Source organism: Oryx dammah, unplaced genomic scaffold (genome assembly GCF_014754425.2).
Source record: "Oryx dammah isolate SB20612 unplaced genomic scaffold, SCBI_Odam_1.1 HiC_scaffold_6, whole genome shotgun sequence".
In the NCBI taxonomy this organism is placed as follows: domain Eukaryota; kingdom Metazoa; phylum Chordata; class Mammalia; order Artiodactyla; family Bovidae; genus Oryx; species Oryx dammah.
In genome coordinates, this window is record NW_024070190.1 from 34,501,326 (window position 1) to 34,518,250 (window position 16,925).

Sequence of the window (16,925 nt, forward strand, 5' to 3'; positions counted from 1 at the left end):
TCTCATCATTCATGGTGGTTATGTGAACATAACACTGTATTTTCTCCAGGAGGTGCATCACAGCCTTCATGTGCTTATGAACACTAGATACCACCTCAGCACTACAGCTGGGGGCCATTTTAAACAACAAAATGCAGAAAAATCTGAAAAATGTGGAACTAAATAGACCACAAAAAGTATACTTGCTTATAGTATGAGGGCTTGAAATGAGAAGGCAGAGCGTTACCTTGTTCAACCTCAGCTGGTAATGTGCACCTCAGGTGCTCAAACCCTCTGCCTCTCTGCAAATGACCATAGAAGTGCCTCGAGTAATAATCTGGGGGTTATAAGTAGATTGTAGCAAGTAGGCAAATTCAAAGATATCTTGATCTTTCCTTTTTAGACATAGTTTATGGATTATAGCTTATGGATCTGAGTAACTGACTTCCTTACGGTCTGGAAGCAAAAGTTACTGAACTGATACCTTACTAAAATGTGCTCAAAGGTCCTATGTAGGCATATTACTGTTTTGGTTTTTTTTCAATATTATAGTTAATTACGGAGAAGGCAATGGCACCCCACTCCAGTACTCTTGCCTGGAAAATCCCATGGGGGGGAGGAGCCTGGTAGGCTGCAGTCCATGGGGTTGTGAAGAGTCAGACACGACTGAGCAACTTCCCTTTCACTTTCATGCACTGGAGAAGGAAATGGCAACCCACTCCAGTGTTCTTGCCTGGAGAATCCCAGGGACAGGGGAGCTTGGTAGGCTACTGTCTATGGGGTCGCACAGAGTCGGACACGACCGAAGCGACTTAGCAGCAGCAGCATAGTTAATTAACAATGTGTTAGTGTACAGCAGGGTAATTCAGTTATACATATACACGTATCATTTTTCAAATTCTTTCCCCATTTAGGCTATTACAGCATATTGAGCAGAGTTCCCTATGCTATACAGCAGGTCCTTTCAGGTAACCTATTTTAAATACAGCAGTGTGTACATGTCAATCCCAAATTCCCAATCTAACCCTTCTCCCAATTTTCAAGCCTGGTAACCATAAATTTATTCTCCAAATTGGGGAGTCTGTTTCTCGTCTGTAAAGAAGTTCATTTGTATCATCTTTTTTAGATTCCACTTATAAGTGATATCATATGATATTTGCTTTTTTCCTGTCTTACTTCACTTAGTATGATAATCTCCAGGTCCATCCATGTTGCTACAAATAGCACTATTTCATTCTATTTAATGGCTGAGTAATACTCCATTGAAAAGACAACCCAAAGAATGGGAGAAAATATTTGTAAATGATGTGATGGACAACGGATTAATCCTCAAAATTTAAAAATAGCTCACATGATTCAACAGCAAAACCACCTAATCAAAAATGGGCAGAAGACCGGAATAGACATTTCTCCGAAGACATTTAGGTAGCCAAGAGGCATATGAAAAAATGCTCAACATTGCTACTTATTAGAGAAATGAGGTATCACCCCACACCAGTCAGAATGGCCATCATCAAAAAGTCTACTAATAATAAATGCTGGAGCGGGTATAGAGAAAAAGGAGTCCTCCCACACTGTTGGCAGGAATGTAATCTGGTACAGCCACGATGGAGAGCAGTATGGAAGGTCCTTACGAAACTAAAAACAGATGAACTACCATACGATCTAGCAATCCCACTCTTGGGCACACATGTGGAGAAAATCATGGTTCAGGAGGATACATGCACCTCAGTGTTCACTGCAGCACTGTTGACAGCAGTCAAGTCACAGAAATGACCTAAATGTCCCACTGACAGATTAACTTGAGAAGGTGTGACACACACACACAGTGGAATGTCGCTCAGCCACTAAAAAGACGCTGCTACATTTAAAATAGGTTGCCTACAAGGACCTACTGTGGAGCACAGGGAGCTCTGCTGTTTTCCTGAAACATAACACTGGTAATCAACTATACTCCAATACAGAATAAAATTTTTTAAATAATTCTAGAAAATTCCAAAAGCAAAATTTGAATTTGCCACATGTTGTCCATTACTTATGCAGCATGCACACTGTATTTAGTATTGTAAATACTCTAAAAAGATGATTTAATGTATACAAGAGAGGATGTGTGCTGGTTATACGCATTATGACTGGAGCATCCACAGGTGTTTGTTATCTGGCGGGGGGGGGGTCCTGAAACCAATCTCCGGTGGACACCAAGGGGCAACTGCACCCAGGAATTGCTGGATCATCTATTCTTAGCTTCTTGAAGAGCTTCCATACAGTCTGTCACAGTGGTTACCCCAATTTACAATACCACCATAGTGCACATGGGTCCCTTTTCTACACCTTCACCAACACTTGTTATTTCTTGTCTTCTTGATAATGGCCAATTAATAGATGTGAAGTGATAGCTTGTTTTGGTTCTGACTGGCTAAAATACACATGCTGACTGTGCTGTGATTTATAAAACTAGGTGAAACACTATAATTAAACTAGATATTTGGACATATCACATATATAGTATTCCAACCAAAAATGTATAATCTGAATCTTACTGTAAGGAAACAAACACCAAATGGTAGAAAATCTATGAAATAAGAGGTCTATATTTTTTCAAAAATGCCTGATGAAAGAAAAGCTGAGGAACTGGTCCAGATTAAAGACAACTAGAGAGATGTGACAACAGTATGCAGGTTCCCTAAAAAACTGAAAATGGACCTACCCTATGATCCTGCAATTCCACTCCTGGACATATATCCAAAGAGAACCATAATTCAAAATGATATTTGCACCCCAATATTCACTGCAGCACTATTTACAATACCCAGGAAATGGAAGCAACCTGAATGTCCAAAAACAGAAGAATGGATAAAGACCTGGTACATATATACAATGGATTATTGCTCAGACATAAAAAAAAAGGAATGAAAAATGCCATTTGCAGCAACATGGATGGACTTAGAGATATGAGTGAAGTTAAGTCAGAGAAAGACAAGTATCATATGATATCACTTATATATGAAATCTTAAAAACGGTACAAACGAACCTATTTATACAATAGAAATGAAGTCCCAAATGTAGAAAACAAACTTATGAATACCCGGGAGGACAGCAGGGAGGGGAGGGATAAACTGGGAGATTGGGACTGACATATACACATGACTATATATAAAACAGATAGCTAATAAGGACCTACTGTATACTACAGGGAACTCTTCTCAATATTCTGTAATGACCTATATGGGAAAAGAATCTTTACCATCTGAGACCCCAGGGTAGCCCCTGGGAAAAGAATCTAAAGACTGGATATATGTATATGCAAAGCTGATTCACTTTGATGTATAGCAGAAACTAACAACACTATAAATCAACTCTACATCAATAAAACTTTTTTAAAGTACTAGAGAAACTAGTTGAAACTCTAGTACTTTGGCCATGCAAAGAGTTGACTCATTGAAAAAGACTCTGATGCTGGCAGGGACTGGGGGCAGGAGGAGAAGGGGACGACAGAGGATGAGATGGCTGGATGGCATCACCGACTCGATGGACGTAAGTTTGAGTGAACTCTGGGAGTTGGTGATGGACAGGGAGGCCTGGCGTGCTGCGATTCATGGGGTCGCAAAGAGTCGGACACGACTGAGCGACTAAACTGAACTGAGAAACTGCTAGAAAGAACATTATGGAGACAGCTGCTAAATATGAATTATAAGTAAAAGAACTGTATCAGTGTTACATTTCCTGTTCTATGATTATGTAAGAAAATATTTTTAGGAAAAACTCACTGAAGTATTAGGGGGTAATGGAGCCTAAACATATCTGCAAATGAGGCAAATATAAAAACGTGGTAGATTTAGATGGGCCTATGGTAATTCTTTGTTCTGTTCTTGAATTTTCTAAATTAACAGGATTTCAAAATAAAAAGATTTTTTTTTTACTTATATAATCAAACATGTACACATAAACTTACTGTCTTCTGTGGTTCGGATCTTTCCAATTTGACCAAAAATGACATTAGCAGCTGATAAACAGTGTCTGGCCTCCATAAAGCATTGCTGTTGCAGAAATAAGAATAAATTCAATTATCACAAAACCTTATTTGCAATAGATACTTGCATAGTCTCTTAATATGGGAAAAGCTATAAATTCAGGTAAAAAACACTACTAAGGAGACCCTGTATGGTAACTAAACAAGAAAATATATAAGACATGTCTGAATATTATTTGGTTAAAAAACTATCTTAAAGATTAAAATAACAATACCCTCAAACTCTTAATAATCCAAACTGCCTGGAGAAATGCTTGCTGATTGGAAACTAGCCCCTCCAGGAATCAATCAGCAGGAAAGGACGGATATCATCCTAGCGTCCTACCCCACCTCCACATCCTCTAAGCTTCAGTCTGAACAGCCGAGTTCCCTGTATGATCAATGTGTAGACCATTTACATTCTGACTGGAAGATTTCATCTTTCTCAGGTTTAGAGATCCCCTTTAAATCCAATCATTCAAAGGCAAGCAGGATAAATACTGATAGATTCCTGTCTTCTGAAATCTTTCCAAGTCAACAGATTTCCACAGACGAACTCTATGGAACTGCTTTACCAACACAGTTGAAGACTTCACAGTTCAAACCTGGGCATGGTAAGCTTCTCAAACCCTTGGAGAAGACCTCCTTGTTATTTACTTCACATGCGTCGTGTAAGTCACAGGAATACTCAGCAGAAGTACCACGGTAAAAGTCAAATTTTATATGGAACCAAGCCACCCTTGTTAAATGTCTACTTCATTTTAGTAACACTGATTTTGCTAAGGTGGTTTTTAACAGTTGACTATGACATTAAAATCGCAGCACTCAATGGCTCTGAATTACAGTAAGTTCAGAAGCCATCTTGAGCACAGCTGGGTACCATGTGTAGTACTAGCCCAGCAGTATCTACAGATCAAAATATTGGTGTTAAACCTCAAAAACCAAAAGAAAGTTACAGTTTACATAAAGAAGTTTTACTTGTTGCTCTATAACTTCTTCTTCATTATCACTTCAGCACTGTCCAGACTGGTTATCTGAAAGTAACCACTGTTGGAACTAACAGTGAGTGTGCATGCTGTCCTCGACGTGGCTGGTAAATGTGGGACTTTAGCACCTGCAAGGTAGGGACTCACTACGTAGCAAAACCTCATGGAACCAGACGAAATGACAGTGATATAAATGACAAGTATATTTTTAAAAAATGGCTCAAATCTCTCTTCACATTATAACTTAGCTAATTGGAACAAAACTTACAAAACACTTTGGTAAAAAAAGAAAAAATATAAAAGCACAGGCTGGGGGAGGTCCTCGTGAAATTTACTGCATGCTCTACATTAGCAATGCTTAACAACTTTAAGCTTGTAATTACACTTTAACATCTGGATATCTTAGTACAATTACAGCGAATAATTTTAAAGCTGCTAAACAAAATAAGGTGCTTCTGGGAACTATTAAGAAAGGTGGCACAAGCAGAAGCCCCAGGTAAGTTTTGATGATCACAATGAAATGAATTAATGAGATTTAGATTTAACTGAATGCTCTGATATATGCAGTAGCGTTACTTACACGCTTGACCTTAGACCAAAGTCCTAGAAGCGATGCTGTAGCCACCACAGCCCTTTCTCTCCTGCTAATAGCTTTTCTGAATGAAATTCTATGGGACAATACTTTAAACACAGGGCGCATTTATAGAAGCAGCACTAATAAGACACTTAGAAAGGATATAGGCCCAGTAAGGATACAGCAGCAGATAAAGAGAGATCTAAGAAAGAACTCTGATAAGCAAAGAATTACCAAAGTTTCAAAGGCATGTGAATTCAAAAAAGAAAGAAAAGTTATTTCTATTACTGAGATATTGAGAATTAATATGAAATCTGGCTGAAAAAGGAGGCTTTAAAGTGTTTTAGCATTAAAAATTCTTTTAAGGGCTAAAAAACTTAAAAGCTCAATTAAGAATATATCTACACAAAAAAATAAAAAGATATCTTCATAATTCAGGATAATTCTGAAAGCAATGAAGAAGCTCAAATTTGTCCTTGTGTAATACTCTAGGAAAAAATATAACCACCTAGAACTCTGGAACTGAGCAAGACATTCCCAACACAGAATAAGTTTCACAAAAGAGTTAATTCTAAAGAATAACTGAGAGCATTACATGCTTCTATCAAAGCCCACATTTAACAGTCAACTTCCTCAGACAAATTCTCACATTTGCCAGATTACCAATGCATAAAGATAAAGTTAAATCTATAAGATAAAATCTGCAATTTAAGGTAACATTTCACTAAAACAGAGATAGCCTGCCGGTATCAAAAAAGAATTACTCTTAAGAAACATGTAGGATGTGATAAAATTATTTTAAGATTCAAAAGGATTACTGCAACAAAAAGCTACAAACTTTAGTACACTGGCAAACTGGACTGCATTTTTCTATTTAGTTTACATCATAAACTACAAGTTATCTGTTTTTAAAAGATGACATTTTCAACATACTTTCTTTCGGCCCCATTTTTATACACACTATTGGTAACACTGGTAGGTGACTACTCTGAGAAGCTTACCTTATTGATGTAAAATTGTGACAAAGTAGCAGCATTAATAGCCCACTCCATAGGATGGTAGGCATTGTGCTCAAGCTGGCGTTTTAGGGTACTGTGGCAATAATGGGCAGCCTTCTCAAACATTTCCATATGCTGGTAGACTTGAGCCAGGTAATACAGATTATGAGTGTAAACCTTCTCAAATCTATAAAGGAAAAAATATTTCTGTAACAGTGTATAATTTATAACGAACTTTCAAATCTATCAAATTTATAAGGAACTTTTTATCTTGACTCTCCAGTTCGTATGACTACTGTATCTGACAGATAAGGAAACTAAGCCCTAGATATAAACAGGGTAATGCATCTAAGAAGTAGCAAATGAAGGTTTTAATCCATGTCAGAATCCACATTCTGTAACCTTTGCCTTGAAAGGGAAAATACTGAGCAATCATCTCAAACACACTATGTGGAAATACCTGTAAGGGGTGATTTCCAGACCTGCTCACCTTTTTGATCTCTCCTGTTCAGGAAGTTTCTCTTCTTCAGGAAGAAAATGCTCAGTAGGGTCAAGAGGAGGACTCCCAATCTGCAAAGAAAAAGAAACTAAATTTTTACTGTAAACACCAAGTGCCCTCCTCTGGAGGAACTTGAGAAATCAAATTTTATTTTATTTTTTTTAATTTTTACTTCACTTTTAACTAGTTCATTTTTACATACTATCCAAGAAGTAACTTCTTAACAATAATCTTAGAGTCAAACAAATAAAAAGAGAATACATACAGGCTCACACTTAACAATACTTTAATTGCTGCTCAGGAGTAACTTCAAATACACTTAAAAAAATTTCATTTTTAGAGACATATAATTCTATAGGTATCTTAAGTCTTAATCTTCTCACAACAAAAGCTCTTCTGAAAACTTACATAAGCATGACATGTAACAAAATGTATACAGGTCCTCAGAGCAACATTGTTCTAAGCTGACCACCAGTAAAAATCAAAGTTTCCAATATTTATTCTAATATTGTCAGGGAAACAAGTAAAGCATACATAGAGTACTCCCAGGGAATCAACACAGGGAAATTAAAGTCAGTTATTCCATCATTTATTACCCTGGGCAAGTTACTCCAACTCTTGTTATGTTTCCTCATCTATAAAGTAAGGATAATAAACATCTACCTCAACAAGTAGTTATGAGGATTCACTGAGTTAATACATACAAAAAACGTATAATCTTATCTGAGGTCGTCCAAAAAAAACGAGAACTACTTAACCACTGCCTCATTCTACTTCCGGGAGGACAGGCTCCTCTGCTTTAAACTGAATTTACTAAACTTCAAATAGCAACCATGGTTTCTGTTAAAAAAAAAAAAAAAATGTGATCTTATATTCTAGATGCAAACATTAAAAGGATCACTTCTGTTCCTAGAATTCACAAAAAGTACAAATGGCTAAGACAGGAAGCAAGGCCTAAGGCAAACAAAATATTCTTCAGAAACCTCCTTCACAACTTTGAAGGCTGTTTTGAATGCTTAGCCCTGTCTTGATGAGAGGAAGTAATGTATTTTTTATGTACATACTATATCACAGTCAAACCAGTCTCTTAAATAAAAAAGAGGTACAATTAAGAACAAAGAATTCTGCTATGTGTCTTATGTTTTTATATTAATACTAGTATTTAATGAAATATAGGTAATTAATAATAGTATTAAATGAAATAATGACATTAATGCTAATTAATACTCGTGCTTAATGAAATACAATCTTCACATTTTAAACTAACAATGTCATGTGTAAGATGATCCTAAACTCATACAGGCAACAAACACATCAATCTGGCTTTGTGAGGCTCTGCCCTTAGCACTTTATGAGGAAATTTTTAAAACTAAGGTAGAATATCCACAGCTTTTAAAATTCAATTTGGTGATATATTCCTCAGAAAAAGTGTTAATGGCCTAAAAATGCACATTCAAAATGTATGTTAAACTAATCAAAAATGGTCAGACAACCTAAAAAAAAATTTTCTAGAAAAGAAAACACACAACTAAGAGGCACATGAAAACATGCTCAGAACTGTTTTCTAATTAGAAAAATTCAACTCAGAGTTAAAAATGAGACCTCATCTCAAACCACTCAGAAAACCCATCATCAAAATCTCTACAAACAATAAAAGCTAAAGGCACACTTCCACACTGTTAGTAGCAAAGTAAATTGGTACACGTACTATGAAAAGGAGTACAGAAGTGCCTTTAAAACGTTAAGAAAAACACACACCTACTATAAGACCCAGCAGTCCCACTCTTAACAGAGTATAAGGCAGAGAAGCAGACTTTGAAAAGACAGAGACACCCAATGTGCGCTGCAGCACCTTTTACAACAGCGAAGACGCGGAAGCAGCAAATGTTCGTGGGCTGGTGACAGGCAGGAAGTGGAACCTGTGCACAATGCAATTTGATCAGGCAGCAAAGAATGTAATCATGCCAACTCCAGAACCTATGTGAAACAGAGATAACTCTACTAAATGAAGTCAGAATCAGAAAGGCAAAATTTTTATATCACTTGCATGTGTAATCTGCACACCCCATGAACTAACTGGGAAAACAGATTCAGACACTTTAGAACCAAATTTATGGTAACAATAGGAAGCGGGGAAGGGATAAATTAGGAACTTGGAATGAACAAATACAATCTATTACCCATAAAACATAATTAACAACAAGTGATATTCTACAAAGGAAGACCTAATTAACACTCTTTAGTAACCGATATGGGAAAAGAATCTGAACATACAAAGATCTATGTATATGTATAACAGGAAGATTCTGTACACATACATCACCCACAACATGTATTTAAATGTTACTCCAATAAAAAAAAAATTTAATACAAAAGAGAGCTAGCCAAAGGCAAGTTTTTGGGTGCTTCTTCTGGAGCATTCCACTCTACAGCCCAAAAGTAGGACTTGCTCTTAGGTTCAATGTCTAGTTCCCGGGGAAAACAGGGCTGAGGATGAAGAAATGCTGCCCACCTGTGGCCGCTTCAGGCAACAGCAACTTGAAAACTAGCCTCAGTTCCATCCACTTCAGTTGTGTCCAACTCTTTGCAACCTCATGGACTGCAGCACACCAGGCTTCCCTGTCCATCACCAACTCCTGGAGCTTGCTCAAAGTCATGTCCATTGAGTCGGTGATGGCATTAAACCTGTCTTCCCCTTCCTCTCCTGCCTTCAATCTTTCCCAGCATCAGGGTCTTTTCAATTAGTCAGTTTTTCACATCAGGTGGCCAAAGTATTGGAGTTTCAGCTTCAACACCAGTCCTTCCAATGGATATTCAGGACTGAGTTCCTTTAGGAGGGACTGGTTGGATCTCCTTGCAGTCCAAGGGACTCTCAAGAGTCTTCTCCAAAACCACAGTTCAAAAGCATCAATTCTTCAGCGCTCAGCTTTCTTTATAGTCCAACTCTCACACCCATACATGACTACTGGAAAAACTATAACCTTGACTAGATAGACCTTTGTTGGCAAAATAATGTCTCTGCTGTTTTATATGCTGTCTAGGTTGGTCATAACCTTGCTTCCAAGGAGTAAGCCTCTTTTAATTTCATGGCTGCAATCACCATCTGCACCAATTTTGGAGCCCCCAAAAATAAAGTCTGTCAGTGTTTCGACTGTTCCCCCATCTATTTCCCATGAAGTGATGGGACCGGATGCCATGATCTTCGTTTTCTGAATGTTGAGTTTTAAGCCAACTTTTTCACTCTCCTCTTTCACTTTCTTCAAGAGGCTCTTTAGTTCTTCTTCACTTTCTGCCATAAGGTTGGTGTCATCTGCATATCTGAGGTTATTGATATTTCTCCCGGCAATCTTGATTCCAGCTCGTGTTTCTTCCAGTCCAGCGTTTCTCATGATGTACTCTGCATAGAAGTTAAATAAGCAGGGTGACAATATACAGCCTTGACGTACTCCTTTTCCTAGTTGGAACCAGTCTGTTGTTCCATGTCCAGTTCTAACTGTTGCTTCCTGACCTGCATACAGATTTCTCAGAAGTAAGGTCAGATGACCTGGTGGTCCCATCTCTTGAAGAATTTTCCAGAGTTTGTTGTGATCCTCACAGTCAAAGGCTTTGGCACAGTCAATAAAGCAGAAATAGATGTTTTTCTGGAACTCTCTTTGCTTTTTCAATGATCCAACGGATGTTGGCAATTTGATCTCTGGTTCCTCTGCCTTTTCTAAAACCAGCTTGAACATCTGGAAGTTCACGGTTCACGTATTGCTGAAGCCTGGCTTGGAGAATTTTGAGCATTACTTGACTAGTGTGTGAGATGAGTACAATTGTGCGGTAGTTTGAGCATTCTTTGGCATTGCCTTTTTTCTGGGATTGGAATGAAAACTGACCTTTTCCAGTCCTGTGGCCACTGCTGAGTTTTCCAAATTTGCTGGCATGCTGAGTACAGCACTTTCACAGCATCATCTTTTAGGATTTGAAATAGCTCAACTGGAATTCCATCACCTCCACTAGCTTTGTTCATAGTGATGCTTCCTAAGGCCCACTTGACTTCTCATTCCACGATGTCTGGCTCTAGGTGAGTGATCACACCATTGTGATTATCTGGGTTGTGAAGATCTTTTTTGTACAGTTCTTCTGGGTATTCTTGCCACCTCTTCTTAATATCTTCTGCTTCTGTTAGGTCCATACCCTTTCTGTCATTTATTGTGCCCATCTTTGCATGAAATGTTCCCTTGGTATCTCTAATTTTCTTGAAAAGATCTCTGGACTTTCCCATTCTACTATTTTCCTGTATTTCTTTGCAGTGATCATTAAGGAAGGCTTTCTTATCTCTCCCTGCTATTCTTTGGAACTCTGCATTCAAATGGGAATATCTTTCCTTTTTTCCTTTGCCTTTCACTTCTCTCCTATTCACAGCTATTTGTAAGGCCTCCTCAGAAAACCATTTTGCCTTTTTGCATGTCTTCTCCTTGCGGACAGTCTTGAATCTTGCCTCCTGTTCAGTGTCACAGACCTCCATCCATAATTCTTCATGCACTCTGTCAGATCTTGTCCCTTGAATCTATTTGTCCCAGGGGAACTGAATATTCACAAGCGCTCGTGGCCTGCTGTGTATGGTACCTGGGCACATTTTCAGGAAGACAATTTCAACAGGTAAGTACAACTTATGGTGTTAAAATAAATAAATAAATAAAGCACTCGCAAACATACAAGACATGGTGAATTATTAGAGACATGCAAATCACAATCAAGAAAGGTATCCCCTTCTTAGTGGGCTAACTAGCCATAATCAAGACATCTCCAGACAATAAAAGCTACAATGGGACTAAGATAAGGTGACCCTCCTATCCGCTGCTGAAATGTCAATGGTAACAGCCACGAGAGAACAGTGAAAGTACCTTTAACAACAGTAAGAGTACAGCTGTCAAATATTCGGTCCTACTCTTCAGAGTGTGTGAACCGCAAACCATACGTCGAAAAGACAGGCGCCCAGACACGCACTACAGCACCATTTACAACAGTCAAGACATGGAAGCACCGAAATATACATCACCAGAAGAACCAATAAGGAAGAGGAACATACAACACAATCTGAATAAGGCATAAAAAACTGTACACACCAACTGCTAAAGCACAGCTGAACTGAGAGATAACCCTACAAGCTGAAGTCAGTCAGAATTAGAAAGGCGAAAATCATATGCTCTCACTTATAAGTGCAATTTAAACAAGCACACCCATGAACTAATTGGAAAGCATGAAAAGACTGGAGAGACTTGAAAACTACATTTATGGTAACAAGGGAAAAAGTGGGGAAGGGATAAATTAGGAGGATGGGGTGAACAAATACAAATCACTGCCTACAAAGCATATGATTAAAAAAAAACTATCAACCAAGGGAGGTCTACTCAATACTCTGTATTAACCTATCTGGGAGAAGAACCCGAACAAGTATACATATATATGGAAATATTCTTCAAGAGATGAGAATACCAGACCATCTTACCTGCCTCCTGAGAAATCTGGATGCAGGTCAAGAAGCAACAGTTAGAACCAGACATGGAACAACAGACTGGTTCCAAAATGGGAAAGGAGTACATCAAGGCTGTATATTGTCACCCTGCTTATTTAACTTATATGCAGAGTACATCATGTGAAATGCCAGGCTGGATGAAGTACAAGCTGGAATCAAGATTACTGGGAGAAATAGCAATAACCTCAGATATGCAGATGACACCAACCTTACGGCAGAAAGTGAAGAAGAACTAAAGAGCATCTTGATGAAAGTGGAAGAGGAGAGTGAAAACGCTGGCTTAAAACTCAACATTCAAAAAACAAGGATCATGGCATCTGGTGCCATCACTTCGTGACAAATAGATGGGGAAACAATGGAAACAGTGACAGACTTTATTTTCTTGGGTTCCAAAATCACTGCAGATGGTGACTGCAGCCATGAAATGAAAAGACACTTGGTCCTTGGAACAAAAGCTATGACCAACCTAGACAGCATATAAAAAAGCAGAGACATTACCTTGCTGACAAAGGTCAGTATAGTTAAAGCTATGGTTTTTCCAGTGGTCATGTATGGATGTGAGAGTTGGACTGTGAAGAAAGCTGAGTGCTGAAGAATTGATGCTTTTGAACTGTGGTGCTGGAGAAGACTGTTGAGAGTCCCTTGGACTGCAAGGAGATCAAACCAGTCAACCCTAAAGGACATCAGTCCTGAGTGTTCACTGGAGGGACTGATGGTGAAGCTGAAGCTCCAATACTTTGGCCACCTGATACAAAGAACTGACTCATCCTGATGCTGAGAAAGACTGAAGGCAGGAGGGGAAGGGGAAGACAGAGGATGAGATGGTTGGATGGCATCACTGACTCAATGGACATGACTTTGAGCACGCTCCGGGAGTTGGTGATGGACAGGGAAGCCTGGCATGCTACAGTTCTTGAGGTGACAGAGTCGGCCACAAATGAGCAACTGAACTGATGTATATATGTAACGGGAAAAGATGCTATACGCCTGAAATACACAAAACATGTGTTTCGATGTTACTCAAAAAAAATAATAATAATACAAATAAGAGGTACAAGGCATAAGTTTCTGGGTGATACTTCTGGCACACTGCATTGTAATTTAAAAACCCAAACCAGAACTTGCTCTAAGGCTCTGGCAGCTTGCCAGGGTAACCAGAACTGAGAAAGAAGAAATGCTTCTGCCTTGTGGCCAATTCCCACAACAGCAACCTGAAAACTATTGCCTGAAGGAACAGAAAGATTTTTCACAAGTACTGGCAGGTTTTATGTATATGCTACATGCCCCGTAAGTTCCAGGAGTTAAGTAAGTAAAAACAATTAAACCCAGGGAACACTTTCAAGAAGTCAATTTCAACAGGGAAACACAACTCAACGTGTTTAAAAAAAAAAAAAAAGCACCCACAAACATACAGACTGTGATACATTATTAAAGACATGAGACTCAAAACTAAAACCAGGAGTATCTTTGCACTGTTCAAACTGGCCATAATCAAGAAGTTTACACACAGTAACTGCTACAATGGGGTTAAAAGAAGGAGATCTTCCTATGTTGCTGCTGAAACGTCAATGGTAGAAGCCACTCGAGAGAACAGAGAGAACAGTATAAGAGTGCTTGACCAGTAAAACCACAGCTGACAGTGATCTGGTAGTCCCACTCATAGAAGTCAGTGCAGAGCAGACCAAAATTCGAAAAAACACAGGAACTCGAAAGTGCTCTTTAGCACCTTTTACAAAAACCAACACACAGAAGCCAAAAAAATCTTCCAGTGACAAACAAATGGATAAAGAAGCAATGCAAATGTTCACAACGCAGTCTGATTCGGGCATGAAAAAGAATGTGATGATGTCAATTCCTGGAACCTACCTGAAACTAGAAATAATCCTGCTAAGGGAAGTTCAGCAAGATTTCAAAAAGGGAAAAATCATAAGACATCAATTACAAGGGCAATTCACACATACACACCTATGCACTAACTGGGAAAACACAAAGGAGTCAGAGACTGGAAAATCAGCGGGGAAGGGGTAAATTAGGAACTTGGGGTGGACAAAATCTATTTCTAAAAAACAGATAATAAGGAGTGATATCTACCATAGAAGGTCTAATCAACAATGTAATAACCTAATTGGGAAAAGAACCTGAACATACGAAGACATATGTATATGTGTAACACGAAAAATTCTGTTCACATACAACACACAAAACATTTAAATCTTACTCCAATAAAAAATAAAAATTAATACAAAAAAGAGGTAACGATACAAGCTGTTGAGTGCTTCTCCTAGCACACTGTACTGTAATTGGCAACCCCAAAGCAGGTCTTGCTGTAAGACTGTCGGTTTGTAGGAGGAACCAAGGCTGGGAATTAAGAAATGCTGCCGCCTTGTGGTCACATTCGCAACAGCAACCTGAAAACTACTGCTTTTGGGGAACAGAATATTAACAAGCACTGGTGGGCTATATATGGTACCTTCCCTCCAAAATTTCCAGGAGTAAGTAAATGAAACCAATTAAACACGGGCACACTTTCAGGAATTTTAATTCAATTTTAACACGGAAGTACAACTCACTGTTTAAAAAAGAATAAACCACACACCAACAGGCAAAATATGGTGATTTAGACACATGCAACTCAGAACTGCAATGAGTTATGCCTGATGTTCAAGGTGGTTTTAGAAAAGGCAGAGGAACCAGAGATCAAATTGCCAACATCCGCTGGATCATCGAAAAGCAAGAGAGTTCCACAAAAACATCTATTTCTGCTTTACTGACTATGCCAAAGCCTTTGACTGTGTGGATCACAATAAACTGTGGAAAATTCTGAAAGAGATGGGAATACCAGACCACCTGACCTGCCTCTTGAGAAATCTGTATGCAGGTCAGGAAGCAACAGTTAGAACTGGACAGGAACAACAGACTGGTTCCAAATAGGAAAAGGAGTACTTCAAGGCTGTATATTGTCACCCTGCTTATTTAACTTCTATGCAGAGTACATCATGAGAAACGCTGGACTGGAAGAAACACGAGCTGGAATCAAGACTGCCGGGAGAAAGAAATATCAATCACCTCAGATATGCAGATGACACCACCCTTATGGCAGAAAGTGAAGAGGAACTAAAAAGCCTCTTGATGAAAGTGAAAGAGGAGAGTGAAAAAGTTGGCTTAAAGCTCAACATTCAGAAAACGAAGATCATGGCATCCAGTCCCATCACTTCATGGGAAATAGATGGGGAAACAGTGGAAACAGTGTCAGACTTTATCTTTTTGGGCTCCAAAATCACTGCAGATGGTGACTGCAGCCATGAAATTAAAAGACGCTTACTCCTTGGAAGAAAAGTTATGACCAACCTAGATAGCATATTCAAAAGCAGAGACATTACTTTGCCGACTAAGGTCCGTCTAGTCAAGGCTATGGTTTTTCCAGTAGTCACGTACGGATGTGAGAGTTGGACTGTGAAGAAGGCTGAGCGTCGAAGAATTGATGCTTTTGAACTGTGGTGTTGGAGAAGACTCTTGAGAGTCCCTTGGACTGCAAGGAGATCCAACCAGTCCATTCTGAAGGAGATCAACCCTGGGATTTCTTTGGAAGGAATGATGCTAAAGCTGAAACTCCAGTACTTTGGCCACCTCATGCGAAGAGTTGACTCATTGGAAAAGACTCTGATGCTGGGAGGGATTGGGGGCAGGAGGAGAAGGGGACGACTGAGGGTGAGATGGCTGGATGGCATCACGGACTCGATGGACGTAAGTCTGAGTGAACTCCGGGAGTTGGTGATGGACAGGGAGGCCTGGCGTGTTGCGATTCATGGGGTCGCAAAGAGTCAGACAGGACTGAGCAACTGAACTGAACTGAACAGCCACCATAGAGAACAGAAAAAAAAAGTTCCTTAACCAGTAAAAACCATATGTGCCAAATAATCCAGTAGTCCCATCTTAAGAGAATGGCACAGCAAACCAGAATTTGACAAACTTTGGCAAGCAAAAGTGCACGATAGCACCTTTTACAATAACGAAAACAAGAATTGAAAAAACTTTTCCATCGACAAACAAATGGATACAGAAGAACAGCAACATGTTCACAACTCAATCTGATTTACGCATGTAAAAGAATGTCATCATATCAATTTCCAGAACCTATCTGAAACTAGAGTTAGTACTACTAAGTGAACTAAGCAAGAATCAGAAAGGCAAAAATTATACGATATCACTTACAGGTGCAATTTACACACGCACAACAATGAACTATCTGATAAAACATAGGCAGAGTAACAGACTTGAATATCAAACTTATGGTTATCACCGGGGAAAGAAGCAGGGAAGGTATAAATTAGGAGCTTGGGATGAACAAATACAATCTA

The 16,925-nt window shown here is 38.9% G+C and overlaps 1 protein-coding gene across 1 annotated transcript in view; it reads right to left on the bottom strand.

The window, feature by feature from the left end:
* Positions 1-16,925, bottom strand: part of LOC120865206 (kinesin family binding protein) — a 53,995-nt gene that overhangs the window by 10,301 nt on the left and 26,769 nt on the right. Inside the window, exons 3-5 of the mRNA XM_040242248.1 lie at positions 7,038-7,117; positions 6,551-6,734; positions 3,933-4,017 (exon numbers count right to left, since the gene is read on the bottom strand). Coding sequence (XP_040098182.1) covers positions 3,933-4,017; positions 6,551-6,734; positions 7,038-7,117 — 349 coding nt within the window. The remainder of the gene's footprint in view (positions 1-3,932; positions 4,018-6,550; positions 6,735-7,037; positions 7,118-16,925) is intronic.